Consider the following 17,142-nt stretch of genomic DNA (forward strand, 5'->3'; position numbering starts at 1 on the left):
GCCTGAACAAAAAAAATGTCATATGACTGAAGGTGGTAACAAGCAAATTTCTGTACTTTACTAAGCCCTTAAGAGTAAAAATGAAATGTTACAAAACGTAGTTTATAATGTAGCTTGACTGTATAGAAAGTCCTTATTATGTGTTATTTTACTTTCTTTTTGAAGTTCCAGATTTCAGTCCAATGATGAATTTTTTACCTTTTTTTGTTATTTCCAAATGATTTTATTCAAAGTAGGAGTGAGTGAGTGTTTTTTTTTCTCTCTTATTTTAAACAGCAGAGGACAGAGATAGCCATCTTTGACCCCCATCACAAGATACCCCCAGGCTGAATAATGTCACCTGGCAATAGGCTGATAAAACAAAAACATCACTGGATTCATGGGGCAGAGTCAACAGTAATTTACAAAAACATTAGATGCTGAAGTTCTATTACTGTACAAGTACATGTACCTATAAAGCTGAAGATGTTAGTTTCCCCCAAATATACAGAACCAGCTGTACAGAAAAAATTGCAAAATTTAGGAATGCGTCACCAACACATAACAAGGAGTTACTGTACTGAAGAATGCTGATAACTGTAAAGGCTATGGATGGTAGCCTGTGGTCCGATGATAACCACCAATTGAGACCTCTTGCATAACATGCCATCTCATGGATCAAACCCACTGAGCCTGGGGATGTCTTACTCAGCCTAGACAAACTTTTTTGAATGAAGGGGTTAGATATAGACTTAACGAACCCTCCAGTACAAGGCCTGTCCTAAGCGGAGTAAAACTGATATCAGCACAAATAAATTTCCTTGTCTTCTGAAAATTTATTTAGCCTTACATCATTTCATTTTGCTTTGTTTTTAAAGGCTCCAACATGCTTGCATGCGTCAGCCTTGATCACCTAATGGTGGCTCTCCATGCTGCTCTATCTCTGGCAGCATCCCTATTCAGTCCCTTATCCCTGATGTCACACTCAATGACCTCGTCCCAAGTCTTTAATGGTTTTTAAAGTTTTTTAAAGATGGAGGGGCTAGATACAACCTTAATCAACCCCTTCAGTACAAGAAGCCTTCCTAATGTTGAATAAAAGTCTGACACCTGTAAGAATACATCACAGAGAACTTCACCCGCGGATAAAAAATAGTCAATGATGCTCATACCTGCACCCCAGTGTCATATGATGCTCATGCCTAATTCCAAAAAATCTCCATGTCAAAATGAGGCACAGGTTAAATGTTAAATATCTATCTCTACTTTTAAGTCTGTGACTACTTATCTTAACATAATGCATAATTGTGAGACTTTATGGCTGTACGGTTTAGCCTTAAATCACAGAAGGAAAGTAGTACTCTCATTTTCTGATGACAATTTCAAAAGTACAGTACATGATGATGATGGAGGGGAAGTAATAGTCTAATTGTTTTGATGATAATTTCTAAAGCATAGACCAAGATGAAGATGGACTGTGTCTGGCTTCTCTGTGTCGTTACTTAATGCACTGTATAATGTGGAAAGTAGGCTGATCCAATTCAATAACCACAGGCATTCTATATGTATTCTGTACATCAAAACTTACGGGTTTGTCTTCAAATAATGATAGGTGTTCCACGTATGTCTATCAAAACTTAGGACCTTGTTCACAAATCTAATAACTACAGGTGTTTCGCAAATTACCATAAAAAATTTAAGGGCTTACCTATATATCTAATAACTATACGGTAATTGTTTCATATTTGTTTGTCAAAAAATCATTACTTTCTTTCTCCTCTGTAATTTAAGGTTTAACCCCTTCAATCCGGTAACATTTTTCCCACTATATTCTTGCTACATAGATATTTCATTCAGCTTAGTAAATCCCCCTACTAGAGAAGACATAAATGAGGACATATCTGACCCTTCCATTTCTATGTCTATCCAAATCTGAATAAAATTATCTGAGGGCAGTATGACACATGCAAGCATGTTGGAGCCTTTAAAAGGGAAGGATGATGCCCTGGAAAGAGGAAATTATAAAGGTATAAAGCTATTAGATCAGATAATGAAGGTAATAGAGAGAGTTTTAGAAGGTATGATTAGAGAAAGAGTGAATATTGATGAGATGCAGTTTGGGTTTATGCCAGGTAGGGGGACCACTGATGCTATATTCATTGTTCGACAGTTTCAGGAAAAATATATTGGTAGGAGAAGGGATCTTTATTTTGTTTTTGTTGATTTGGAAAAGGCCTTTGACAAAGTCCCTAGAGAGGTGGTGAAGTGGGCAATGAGAAAGCTTGGCTTGTAGGAGTGGCTGGTTAGGGTGGTTATGGCCATGTATGTGGGTGCTCACACCCAGGTAAGAGTGAATGGAGATTTGAGCGATGAGTTTTCCGTGAATGTTGGTGTGCATCAGGGGTCAGTCTTGAGTCCCATGTTGTTTATCATGGTACCTGAAGCCCTTTCACATGACTTTAGAAATGGACTCCCGTGGGAGTTGTTGTATGCTGATGATTTGGTGTTGATTGCAGAGAACAAAAGGGAGGCGGAGGAAAGGTTTAGGAAGTGGAGAGATGGTCTGGGGCAAAAGGGTTGAAGGGTAAATGCAGATAAAACAAAAATGATGATATCTAGGGTTGGTAGCGGTACTGTCAAAGACGAGGGAGAGTGGCCATGTGCAGTTTGCCACAAGGGCGTGGGAAGTAATTCCATCTTGTGCGGTGTGTGTGATAAATCGGTGCATAAGAGATGTAGTGGTATCAGAAGTAGACTGCGAGATAATGCTGATTTTATGTGTACGGCATGTCAGGGTGAGCAGGTGGAGATTGTCAGACGTGAAAGGACTGAACTTGCTGGTGAATCTCTTGAGTGTGTGGAAGAGTTTTGTTATTTGGGAAGACATGTTGTGTGCTGGAGGTTGGGCTGGAGCTAGCTCTGTGGCTAGGGTGAGAAGTGGTTGGAAGAAGTTCAGGGAGCTCTTGCCTCTCCTGACATTGAGAGGACTCTCCATACGTGCTAAGGGGTCTTTGTATGCAGCATGTTAGGAGTGTAATGCTGTATGGTAGTGAGACCTGGGCAGTGAAGGAGGAAGATATTCGCCGGCTCAGACGTACAGAAATGACAATGATTAGGTGGATGTGCAGTGCGTCCCTGCGTCCAAGGCCTGGAGGGGCTGGGTTTACGATGGAAGAGTTGAGAGGTAGGATGGGACTGGAGTGTATTGGTGTTGTGATGAGGAGAGGTAGATTGAGGTGGTTTGGACATGTGGAGATGATGGGGGATGATAAATGGGTGAGGAAGGTGAGAAGTGTTAATATTGGGGGTGGGGTTAAGAGGGGTAGACCGAGAAAGACATGGGCAAGGTCATTAAGTGTGACCTTAGGGTTAAGGGACTGAACAGGGAGGCTGCAATGGATCGTGCAGCGTGGAGAGCCGCCATTAGGTGACCAAGGCCGACACATGCAAGCATGTTGGAGCCTTTAAAAACGAAAACAAAAACGAACGCATATCACCGGACTGACTGAATTAACCCCTTCAATCCAATGATGAAGTGTTATTTTATTCCAGCTACCATCACACAATTACAGAGATTCTGAAGAGTTCAAAGTGGAGGGGTTAGATACACAGTAGCTCTTAATATCTCATTCTCTACTAATGGTCCATCATAAGATGAATAAAACAATCTGAAGGAAGCAAGCACAAAATATATATCACCGGATCTAAGGCTTAATCATACAGCCATCACAATTAACCCCTGACTGATACAGCCAGATAGTTGGGGGACACACTCAGCAGCTGTACTCAAGTCCAATCCTACATTTCATAGGCACTAAGAGTACTCTTATTATCTATATACTGTATATCTACGTCAAATAAATATTTAGTTTCTATATACAAGAGGGGGTACCGCCTCATACACAGTGTAACCGACACACTTCCAAGCTGCAGCAGACTCATCACATTAGCTTTTCAACGCCTTAGGGCCAAGTGATGTCCTAGCTAATTTATTCTTGCTATATCCATTTTACTCTAACTTGGCCCAGATTTTTGTCCTCTTGTAGCTTATTTCATGAAGCCCACTGGCAGAGACAATCCTTTCTATAGCACTTCTCATGACCAGTATCAGATTCTAATGTTATCTGTTATAAGTCAGCACTAAGTACAAAAAGATGGCAATTTTAAGCCAAGTTAGTGTAAAATGTGCACCAGTCTACCAAATGATTTTATTCAACTTGGGAAAACCTCTTATACAAAAGGGGTTTGCTAATGCTATCCCATCCAGTTCAGAAAACCTCTACACACCTAGACGGAACAGTCTGGAAGCAAGAATAAACTAAAAAGACATCCTCAAGGTGAACAGGTTAAGTATATATAAGCTATTAATGGCAGCAAAGTAATGTACTTCAATATATATCCACATATGCATCTATCACTTCACTCGTTAAAAATAAAATGGTAACGGCCAACTCCATGTAACTCCCTTCATGGTGGTGAGGTCTAAGGGCAGGCTACCACAGTCCAGTACATTTACAGGCAGATGACCAACCTCCTTCCATTAATGGCATTACATAACTGAAAAACCTCCAGTCACCTCTTGCAGATCACAAAAAATGCATGGCTGTCACTGCAATTGGGGTGTTCCAATTACTAAACCACCAGGTGCCTCTACTACCACCATTTCACTGTTGCTGTCACTCAAAACAAACCCAGAATATTCCCTCAAACTGGTAACTACTAATCTCAGATGACACAAAACACTTCAAATCTGCTGCTTACCTTTTTTTTTTTTTTTTTACATGTACTGTACTATATTGGCTATATACAAAAGATAACCCCTTGATTCCAGTGACTTTCCAATTCTTGCTACCTCCAGACAATATTCTTTGGCTTGGAAAGATTTTACAAACTGGAAGGGTTAAATCTATCCTTTACTAACACCTTCACTAGCTGAATGCACACCTAAGCTGAATAAAATCATTGGTAGTGGCCAGAATGATAAAGACGTTACCTGATGCAAGGAATTAACCCAATGAGCCTGGCGACTTCTTTTTCCTATTATTTCTCCCGCCTCCTGATAATTTTATTAAACTTATGACAGACTAAGAAATGGAAGGGTTAGATATACAGTAGCCTTAATACACCCCTTGACTGCAATAAGTCTTGCCTAAGTTAACTAAAATTATCTGGATGAAGCAAGAATAAACTGCAAAGAACATCGCTTGGATTCCAGGGGTTAGATATGGCAGCCCATAAAATGAACTAGGCAATAAATGAGTGAAAGACATTTGACTCTGGTGATCTAGAATACCTGGAACATGAGGATACAGCAATGGTCGGGAAGCCCCTTCAGACTTCATGGAACTTTTTAACACTCTCAGGCACCAATGATTCACCCTCAGCTGAATATAATCGTCTGCAGTTAGCTGTAATACAGTACTATTATTTCAAACCATGGGAGAACGAATGGCAACAGTGATGACTCTCAGACCCCTATGCTCACTATTCATCTAATAAAATGCTTGGCGTTAGATGGAACAGTATAGTTATTAGAGCTGTTCCAACAATGACGGGATTCATATTGATGAAATTATTGTAATCATAACACTCCTATGACTCGCCCTTGGCTGAATAAAATCCTCTGTGTTAGCTGCCATAGAATACTAGACTTGTTCTAACCATGAGAGTGTTAAAAAGAAATCTTCAAGGGAGATACTTAAATAACTTGCATTTATCGAGTCAATCGTCAAAACATTCACCATGTACTTCTTCACTTTCACAAGTCTGATTTCTAAAACCAGAGCATAAGAGATTTCACTTCAATGTATACAAAATACTAAGTGGCCCTGAAGCCAGTATTTGGTGCATAGCTTGTTGACATAAGAACCACAGAATGTTGAGTGACTTGAGTTCACCTGCTAAGTTTCCCCTTAAGTTTTACGGAACAGACACGAATGGGTTTGCCAGTTACGTACAACTTACAAGCTCCATTTTGAAATCTACGGTATTATTACAAAGTTTCTTTTCTTTATCTATATGTTAAGGGTATCAAGAGTTAAGTGAACACATACAAACAGTACACTTTTAGATCAAACAGAGATTACTAAGACATCAATTTCTCCCACTTGCTGGCACACGGATCACTCACCTCGCCTGCGCTCACTGCTTTCCTCAAGCCGCCTCGCATCACTGTCAATGAAAACGCCCCAACAGTTCCCCAGACTATGACAAGCAACCATTAAGTTTACCTTTTAGATCCATATTACAGTTCTAGGTGAAAACAGGCTGGGGTAAAGAAATCCTACCCCCAGGTCTTGTGGTCAGCCTGGGAATCAAACCCAAGACTTCTCAGCTGTGGATCAACCTGCTTCCATTGCCATCATCCCCACAGGCCACCACACATCACACCATCTCACAGTCCACAGCAACTGTTTTCTGTGTCATCTCTGCATCTGCTTCCTGAATCCAAACACTCCTTGATGCTCTTCTTTGCCACATGCTGCACTCTGATATGTTGTCCATTTTCTATCATACTATTGCCACTTCTCTTCAAGATCTGATCGTGATACATTTGTGCCTCATTACAAGTCACTATCTGAAGAGATTTATGTCCTCTATGCCTGAGAAAGCTTTGTGTGAAATTTAAAGATTACTACAATTATTCTCAACCCAGCTGAGCTGATACAATGCCAGCTAATGAACAATAATACTCATAGAAATCAATCAAATTCAGTTTCTACTCTTCATATTGAATCAATATAGAAAATCTCATATAATTTGACAATCACCTACTAATGCATTAGCAAATTATAATACTAAAGTCAGCACACTGACTTGCCATTCACTTACAAAAAGGGAAACTATTCTACCACTAATTTCCCATAATTCAGGACACTGATGGTTAAAAATCCAAAAACTGGGTCTAGAATAATTATAGTACATCCACACAATTTTGCTGGTTAATAGAATATAATTTGTTACATATGAACACACTAGAGTTTGAGATAATGGCCATGGGTAGCACTGAAGGACCAGCAACCCCCGGCCTCTGTGCCCCTCCATCAAAGCCACTGCGAGAGTGGAGGCAACAGGTGGAGCTGGTATGATCACCTAGTGATTTTTGGCCGCTTCTTTGGCAGCCACTATGAGAGGGTGGAGGCTGGATAGTGGTCGGGCCAGCTTCAGGAAGGGGTGCTGAGGAGAAGTAAAGTATTTTTATTTATCACCTCCATCCCAGATTCTTTTTCCCATCCAAAGATGGGGTGAGGTAGAGTCCAGAAAGCAAGAAAAGAGAGAAACAGGGGAAGGGCTAAATGGTACCACTAAAGACAGTGGAATAAATATAATGAACATATAGGCAAACAGACTGCAAAAGATTCTTAAGTCAATACTGTTACCACACAGTTACTGAAGTTGGTTCTTTTACCATTATCATACACTTACACTACGATGATCTTATCTTTACACCTTACATAGAAGCTATGATCTAACATCTAAAAATGAAACTACAACAGATGGGCAGTCATCATACATAAACAGCTTGAGCTGTATAAGTGCAATGTTTTATTCTAATGCAATGTTTAATCTCACTGATGTACTTCTCTCTCCTGGTAACTCCCACTGTGTGGGGAGGGTGCCTGTGTGAGAGGTAGCCAGTTTACTCCAGCCTGTCATATATCTTTGTGTTCTCTCAACCATTCTTCTTCCCTTGCCACCTCTCATCTACAAATTGTTAAATCCTGACTTCACCCAACAGTCATGAACATCTCCCTTAAGCTTCATAATATTGTATGGTAGTGGCCAGATGAAAATTAAAACCACATCATCAGATTCAATGAAAAATGACGACCCCCACCTTGAGCAGGTCATGCGCAGTAGCTCTCCGCTCCACATCCACTTCTAAACACTGGTCCAGGAAGTCCTGAAACACATGGCTAAGCTTCTCTCGTTCTTTGATGTCAGGCTTCCCATTGGTGGCGATCAGGTACAACGCTCGTAGGGGATTCTCATTCAGGTAAGGCGGCTCTCCTGATCATTGGAAAGGTACGTGACAGGTCACATCCAAAATCACGTAGGTGAGAACAGCAGCAGCAATACAACAAAGCTGTGCAGGTATATAATTATGTGCTACGTTGTATCTAAGTTTAGATAACTAAGATATTAAAAGTACTGTACAATTACCATTACCCCTTGAATACTATGGATAAGGGTGGAAATGTATGTGGTATGTTATTTCCAGCACTAGGCTGGTGCAAGCATTGTATCTCATCAACACTTTGTTCTTTCCTCCGAACTACTCCACTGTGGATGGCCATTGACAATACAAGTCTCAAAGTCGGTCTATCCTTACACACTCCCTTGCTCTTTCAACTACTCTATTTTCCTTGCCAACTCTCACCATCATCATCATCATCATCATCATAATCTTCATTCATTACTGGAGAGATTTAATAGTTTTGACCCAACCTGGATCCACTACATATCCCAAGCCTCACCTTCTATCATTTCAATGGCCATAATGCCCAGTGACCACACGTCCACCTTGGGGCCGTACTGTTTCCGCGTGACCACCTCAGGGGCCATCCAGTATGGCGTCCCCACCATCGTCGTACGCTTGTTTTGTTCGGGAGAAATTTGTGCACAGAACCCAAAGTCGGCTGTTAGGGGAAAATTACATCAAGACTGTAGAATCCCCATCACTGCCATCATCAAAGTAACTCATAAATATATGTGGTCTGATTAATTTAGAAACTGCTACTTTAACTATACTTCTATCTATCTATTGCCAGACACCTTAATCCTGTAAGGGGTGGCCACAAACAAATCGCCTCCATGTCACTAAAAGTATGCAATAAATCTAACATGTTGCCATTCTTGACTATTAGATGTACTGGCTGTAAAATAATGTATCTCTCAAAGTTCAGAATTTGCCAAATCACCACAAACAGTGTGGTGCTGCTTCACTGAGTTATGCATGTTCCACAGGCAGCCTGTGTAATTAAATATTCCATCTCAAAATTAGATGAGTGTTGGCAACAATGTAATAAAATCAGAAGCAACAAATGTTTCAACATTAAGGGTTCCCTAAACACAAAAGCATCAACAATGAGTTTCAATGCAGGGCTCTTGCTAACTGCCGACAGTTGTGAGCCATTTGGCTCCTAAGGTTTCAGATTTACGAGCCAAATAAATTTTTAGTAGCCAAACTGACTACGAGCCGAAATATTTTGCGAGCAATAAATATATTTATTTTCTTATTTACACATTGTCTATTTTTAAACATTAACAATGGCGACACGGAAAGAATAATCGATCACAACATGTTTTTTTGTTTATTTAAGTGAGATTTACTTATTTTGTAGTTTACTGGGTTTTGAAGTGGATGTATTTTCTCCTCACCAAAGGGCAACTTGCATGTAAAATTTGTTCACCGAAGGGAAAAGATACTCTCATTTGCGAGCTGTGGCTCACCAAACAAGAGCCCTGCAATGTACAGCTCACTGCATATAACATCCACATACTTGGAATAAAATGTTACTGTGAAATACTTATAATAATAAGCCTTTGAATTAGTTGTGACCACAACTAAGGTTTCCTCCACCTGAAATCCATGTTCCATGTGAAATTAAAAAGCCATGTTCTAAATCAGGGGTCGGGGAACAGGAGAAAATTACCCCAAATGGGGTTAATCTAAAACTTTGGGGGGTAATGCTTGCGGTACAAGAGGTAATGTATGCGGTATTTTACTGATTTTTCACATAAATGATGTAAGTTTGAGAACAAGATGTAAAACCATGTATCATGTCTAATGATATTTGTTGGTCAGCTGCCATACTGTTGACAAATGTGTACACCGACGTGGCTTTTTTTTTTTTTTTTTTTCCCCCCCAGATGGGAGTAATTTCATTTTACTCAAATAAATTTTGGGGCAATACCATGAAAAGTTCCCTGACCCTTGTTCTAAATCATTCCACCCCATGGCACATAAACTGGTACAGTGATGAGGATGCACACTAAAAAATGGCAATTTGTTACAATAAAACTAAATTAGGCTAAAAACAATTAACTGTACTTACTGAGTTTGACACTGCCATCCATTCCCAAGAGGATATTGTCAGACTTAATATCACGGTGAATAACCTGACTAACATGAAGGAACTCCAGGGCTTGAAGTACTTCTCTGTGAGGTAAAAAGAACATACAGTATAAAAGGTGTTTACTGACAATGAAGATCAAAGAGAATCTATCTACAGCCAGACACCAAAATCCTGTAAGGGGTGGCCGTTGCCACAAATAAATTACTTAACCCCTAACTGCCGGGCTATTTATAGCACAGTCTTTCTCTCAGTACAGGCATTTTTCCAAAAATAGCCTGTTTTCAATCCTTAATATCTTGGAAACTAGAGCAGTTAAGGAAACAAATTAAAGACCTTATTATTCACCAACTCTTCTTCTTGTGAAGAATGAGTAAAGATGTGAGGAAGAGGAGAAGTTTTTGGCATGAGAGGCAGGATGTTTTGATGTGTGTGCGTGCAGCCCCGACTATGACTTCGTTCTCAATGTGATAACTTCTCCATAACTAGATAAAACTACACACTGTGGTGTTTAAGGCATGCCCTATGGCACTATCACTGAGGCCTTTCCTAGTATCCTTGGAATGAGGCTCGGCAAGGGTGGATGAGACGAAACTCCATGTCAGACAGGAATCAAACTGAACGAGAAGGTTTAACAAAGCATTGTCCTACACCTGGAAAAGTCACAAAGACGACTGAGGTATGACTGGTGCAGCTGGTGGGTCTCTCCCTAGTTACTGGTGACGAGATCAAGTGGTGGCCACTTCAAACTGTGGCGCGAAAACAAGTGTGGTCCCAAGCGACACCCGGCACAGTCGCGCCACTAATTTCTCATCAGTTCCGACTGACATCTGGCAGTTAGGGGTTAATATGCAGGAATGTCTCCAGCCAAGCTTTTGTATTTATAGATCCACCCTCTTTTATTCACTCAGTCTATCAATAACTCATTATATCCACTACAGGCCTCTCCTAATCATCCTACAATACACAATGGCCAAAGCAGAAATCCATCACATTTACTTTGCCTTCATGTTTTTGTCTTGCAAAATGCATAGATGTTATTCTTGTCTCCTTCTTTATTTACTCATTCCACAATCACTGGTATACACTCTCTTCCAGTAACCCCTCAACTAATTCAAATAATAATCACTTCTTCCAAAATCAACGTGTGCTCTTCTTTGACTATGTGTAAAAAGAAAAATAATACATAAATAATGAAAAAAATTATATACTGTCACATATTCTAACAAATTCATGCACCTCACATTCTTCCTTTTATGGCATCCCCTAATATTTTGGGCATTCCCTTACTTCTTCAGCCTTTGCTATCGTTCATCACTTTCATGCTGCCTGGTTTTCCACTATACTTCTTTTGGTATGCAATTCCACATCCTCTCCTTCATTTATTCACAAAAAAGAAGTAACATGATACTCACTCATAACAAAGCTTCAGACTCAGTGCATGTTATCTCACCTCATCATACGCTTCAGGAAAAATTAATTGATTTCTACCTTAAACCCACATTAAACACTTTACAAACTTACGGCTTTGAGGACCCATTGTTGTCTGGAATAAAAATAAATGTTTCCCAACGGTACAACTGTATATGTTGTATCACTGTTGTCATAGCATCATATATGTGGTACGGGGAAGCACAGTAGAGGTGATATGATCACAACAGCTTTCTTGAATAGATAAAGGTGTAGTTCATAAGCTACGGTGCTTAAGACTTAAGTTGCAAGCCAGAGGCCGAATCAGTAATAAAGCAATGGACAGATTGGTATTTATTTGTGGAGCCTGGGGATATGACCTGACTCACCTACACACTGCAGCAATTTGGCCTTCATCCATACAAGTTTCAGTCACCACATCAGTGAGGGAGCCACCTGGTAGATACTCCATCACTACCTGTAACCAGAGTGTACAAATAAGTTGTACACTGACAAAGACTGTGGTCATACAAGCAAGCAACCTAACAATCGAGTGCCAAGACAGTAATAGTGTTGAAAGACAACAGTGAATTACATTTTTCATTCTTGAGCTAATTATTTGGCTGTGGGAGATTTTCAAGTTATAACACTAACCAGAATAGTATACAAATTTTTTCTGTTTGTGGTCAAAGGGTTAATAAATAAAGGGATACAGCTCATTCTTCAAATGCTGTACAAATGTAGTTACCCAAAGCAGAACAGAATACAAGTACTGTCCCATCCATGGGAGGTTAAAAGTGAGTTTTTAACATTCTAGCTCAGTAAAAATAAATAAATATAATAATAATAATCATGTCTGGGGTTAGATCAAATATAATAACTGGGAATGTACACTATGAAGGAGTAACAAGCATGAAAGTACTATACTGACAGGACCATGAGTAATAGTGTTACTAAAGCCATTGGCAGTGAGACCCCTTGCAACCAAATAATCTGAAGGTGTGACTGACTGAAAGGGATACTCCAAAAGATACACCTGTAACTGAAAAGGGGTACCAAACTCTACGATCACTACTGACAAAAGGTAAGGTACGGACCCAGAGATCTTCATTGACGAGGTAAGAGTCGAGGTAGTTGACGACATTTGGGTGTTTGTTCTCCTTCATGACCAGGATCTCATTGATGATCAGTTCCTTCTTGGGCTGCTGCGACAGGTTCATTTGTTTGATAGCCACCTCCATCCCCGTCGCCGTCTCGATGGCAGTGTACACAGTCCCTGAGGCACTGATAAAAAAATACATCCAAAATCAATACATGGGAGCATATAGACAGTATGAGACTGAGTTGGGTGTATTTGAGTGAGGTGGAGGGGGAAAGGATGATTAAGGATGACTGCAAGGACAGGGCAATGAGGTATATGGGTATAAGCAATATGGAATGGAGAGAGGGATGGTGTGGAGAGGTTTATGGATGAGAGTGGTGTGAGATGAAGGGATGCCCAATGGCTGAGGAAAGGGTAACATAGAGTCAACCTGTCTGTGACCACCCCAATCAGGATTATGGAGACTGGTTATAAATATACAAGTGAATATTTCATCAGCCATGAAAACCATGCAAGACTTATGACTATACAGGCAACCCCCGCTGAAAGTCAAGGATGTAATACAAAATTTCAATTAAATAATTAAAATATATGCAACCAATTCTCACTGCAAGCCTGGGATGTGTATCAAACTGGGCATATCCCAACATTTTCCTTAAAATTAGAGCTCTAAACTAGCAAACTGGCAATATAGATAGAAATTTTATTATGGAAATTTTCTGTATTCTCAGTACCTTATTGCAAAAAAAACAGAAACTTCTAGAACTTGCCAGGAGGTATTTCATTAGCACTATGTGTTTGTAATTAAACCTGACCAAGCTTGCAACCAACAAAAAATTTCCATGTAAATATTCAAGGCAAGCAAAAAACAAGACAAAGCTGACTCAAAACATATTCATAAGAGAAATAATGATGTCTTACCCCTGACCAATCTTCTCCATTTTTGTGTATTTTCTATTTGGATCTCCAACAGATACTATAGTTCTAAGTCTTTCTAAAATCTCCTCGTCACTCATCTTCTTCTTCTTCTGCTTCTCTGCTGTTCTTTCTATTGCCGTACTTGCACTGCAAAAAGAAGGCACTAATATACTTCAAACTACCTAAAAACTGCACTTAAAACATTTATACAACACATAGTACTTTACCATAAACTGTTAGTCAATCTTGTTAACATTCTTGCACACAATGACACATATCAGCAAGATGGTGTTGATGCTGTGGACCCTGACATGGATGGATGTTTATTCATCCATCATCAAATCCTACGCTGCCCCATAAGCAGCGTAGGAGCCCGGGGCTAGGCAAGTTGGTCCTCACATTTAAGATGAGAGTGACCAGCCTCATTCATCCCTGAGTGGCATTATGTGAGCAATCAACCCCAACCACCCCTTGGATAAAAACCTTCACCAGCTCCATCTGATTGGAGTGCAGCAATTGCCCACTAAACCACCAGGTGCCATAATTTGCAAGTTGGTCCTCACATTTAAGATGAGAGTGACCAGCCTCATTCATCCCTGAGCGGCATTATGCGAGCAATCAACCCCAACCACCCCTTGGATAAAAACCTTTACCAGCTCAATCTGATTGAAGTGCAGCAATTGCCCACTAAACCACCAAGCGCCATAATTTGGATATATTACGTAGTGAAAAATGGCATTTGTACACAATATACAATTAGAATAAAATAGAAATAACATTATCCCTACAAACAACATCCTAACAAAGTCCTCTACCCAGGGGCGATGCCTATGCCCCTAGTGAAAAAAGAGGACACAACATAACACACACACACACACAAAATAAATAAATAAATAAAAATAAATAATCACATTAAGGAAGCTAGGCACACAAACTAGAGATGGGGATGAACTGACCTTGTGTTGGTAGCAGGGGTGGGTGCAGGTATAGGTGTAGTGGCATTGGTGGTGGACATGGGCAGTGGTGGAGTGATGGCGGGGGTGGCCTGGGGGTTGCGGTTGCTGTCAAAGGCAGCCCCATTGGCGTTGGCCTCATCCTCCACTGGTTTGGTATAGATGGATTTGGTGCGCTCTGGTCTCGTAGCGATGGGTGGTGGTGGTGGCTCTTCCTCCTCCTCCTCTGCCACCTGTACAGACAAATCATCATCATCAGAAACTACACTGGCGAATTCTTACAAAATAAACCTCAACACATACCTTCATACATTTAAAGCCACTTCCACAGTCACCGCTTTTGGTGAAGATACAAACCAACAAATCCTTCATTAATCTAACTCAGCTGCCACAGTTACCTCCCCAGTGAAGTTTACCATGCTGGGATGTTCTTTTGGCAGAGATGCAAACAAAGTGACTATGGCAGTGGCCAGTAATCACTCGCTCTCAACTCTTACAGTTATTTCCAGTGCATTAATCTTTCCAATATTCAATTATGCATGCAAAGGTTCAATCATGCTTTGACATTACTGACTTACCTATTAACCACCTCCAACTACAAATATAACAATGCTTAGAGATATCCAGGACTTGTTAAGGATGTACTATAAACTATCCACAATATATGCTGTATTACATAAAAAAAAATATATATATATGAATTTGTCCATTTAAAAAATAATAACGAGGTAATTAGTACCAATTCCAGTCTAATCACATCACAACATCAAGAAGACCAGCAGTAATCGTGTATATGTGTGATAAATAACAAAATGGTAGGTTAACTGTGTACTATACAGTGCTCTGCAAATTGCATATGTTCTAAATGAATGACTAAACTTGATGTGGGAATGCAGGTAAGAGATGACCAAAACTTTCAGTTGACGTACACCCGGAAGCACTAATTTCTTCCCCCTTGTAGCCGGAGTCGTGGCCAGTGAGCAACCAGGCAATCAAACATCCCACACCCACCTTCTCTACCCCAACCCCAGTGTAAACGTTGTTGGATAGATGTGGAGCAGCTGAAGCTGGTGATGCTATAATGTGACATGATTGTTTCTATAGACAAAACCAGTAGGGGTAAGTATATAAAGGTATTTAATGCGTGTTTTTATCCACAATATATGAGAAAGGCACGAAAATGAAAGACCTACAATGTATTATTATTGTTTATATACTTACGTCCTATATTGTAATGTTACCAATACATATAGTGTGGTAGACAAGATCTGTTGAAAGATATGATGTCTTGTCTCATCCATTCTCTTCCCCACCTCCACCATCCTTCTCTCTGGGTTTCTGTCTCTAACGAACATCTCTTCTACTCTCTCATCCTCCACTCCCACCCTTTGTTAACCAACATAAGCTAAGGTAATGATGGAATTATCTGTCAGGTATTGACCCTATTAATATCACCATACACCTCTGTATTAATCACCAACAAATCAGTAACATACAATACTTCGGGTTACCTGCCAGCTGTTTCATCCTGTTGCAAGCTGTTTCGTGACATACTTACAGCAAGTTGGACCTTGTGTTACAAGTACATACAGTTGTTTATCGTTAACCCAGGTTGTGTGGTTTTTGGACATCCATTAATTCATGTAAACATGGCAATTTAGGCCTTACATTATAAACACAAAGGGCCTAAATGTCATTATTGAATGAAAGGAACGAATCAGGGATCGGCTCTGACGAACCACAAACTCTCTGCTTTAAAGAAAATATTTTGACTTCTTGTCACAACAGTGACACAATATCATTATGTAAACGACTGAATGTGGGTCAACCGTATACATAATGACACTGGTCACTGTAGTAACAAGAAGTCGGAATATTTTCGTTAAAGCAGAGAGTTTGTGGTTCATCAGAGCCGATTCCTGATTCATTTCGTTCATTCAGTAATGACAGGAACATAAACCTTTCGTGTTTATAATGTACGGTGTAAATTGCCACTTTAACATGAATAATGTCCAACACCACACGACCTGTGTTAACGATAAACAATCATATGTCCTTATAATACAAGGTCCAACTTGCAGTGGGTAAGTCACATGACAGCTTACAGCAGGATAAAAAAATATGCAGGTATACCGATGTATTGTATGTTACTCATTTGTTTGTGCTTTATACAGAGGTGTATGATAATTATGATCAATACCTGACATAATTTCATCATTATCATAGTTTACATTAGTTAACAAACGATAGGAGAGGGTATGAGAGACGTTTGGTGGGGACGGGAGCTCAGAGAGAAGGGTGGTGGAGGTGACAGAGGGAATGGATGAGAAAAGACATCACATCTTTGAACAGATGTAGTTCCCTAAACTATATTTAATTGTAACATAATATAGGTTGTAACACTGTAGGTCTTCTTTCATTTTCGTGCCTTTCTCATATGTTGCGGATAACAGCATATACATTAAATGCCTTTACATACTTACCCCTACTGGTTTTGTTTACAAAATCAATCACATTATAACATCACTAGCTTTGGTCATTCCACATCTATCCAACAATGTTTACACTGGGGTTAGGGTAGGGGAGGTGGGTGTGGGGTGTTCGATCGCCTGGTTGCTCACTGGCTGCAACTCCAGCTACAAGGGGGAAGAAATTAGTGCTTTCAGATGTACTAGTATTCTTAATAAGGTATATGACAGCCAAT

General features: G+C 40.0%; 1 protein-coding gene across 1 annotated transcript in view; it reads right to left on the bottom strand.

Moving 5' to 3' along the window:
• Window positions 1–7,071: 7,071 nt before the first annotated feature.
• Window positions 7,072–17,142, bottom strand: part of LOC145394956 (serine/threonine-protein kinase PAK 1-like) — a 37,758-nt gene continuing 27,687 nt past the window's right edge. The window contains exons 7-14 of the mRNA XM_080268705.1: window positions 14,442–14,671; window positions 13,489–13,632; window positions 12,563–12,749; window positions 11,855–11,943; window positions 10,038–10,141; window positions 8,457–8,618; window positions 7,817–7,989; window positions 7,072–7,155 (exon numbers count right to left, since the gene is read on the bottom strand). Coding sequence (XP_080124831.1) covers window positions 7,072–7,155; window positions 7,817–7,989; window positions 8,457–8,618; window positions 10,038–10,141; window positions 11,855–11,943; window positions 12,563–12,749; window positions 13,489–13,632; window positions 14,442–14,671 — 1,173 coding nt within the window. The remainder of the gene's footprint in view (window positions 7,156–7,816; window positions 7,990–8,456; window positions 8,619–10,037; window positions 10,142–11,854; window positions 11,944–12,562; window positions 12,750–13,488; window positions 13,633–14,441; window positions 14,672–17,142) is intronic.

This window comes from Coenobita brevimanus, chromosome 29 (genome assembly GCF_032717465.1).
Source record: "Coenobita brevimanus isolate Jiangsu-jjx chromosome 29, ASM3271746v2, whole genome shotgun sequence".
Taxonomy (NCBI): domain Eukaryota; kingdom Metazoa; phylum Arthropoda; class Malacostraca; order Decapoda; family Coenobitidae; genus Coenobita; species Coenobita brevimanus.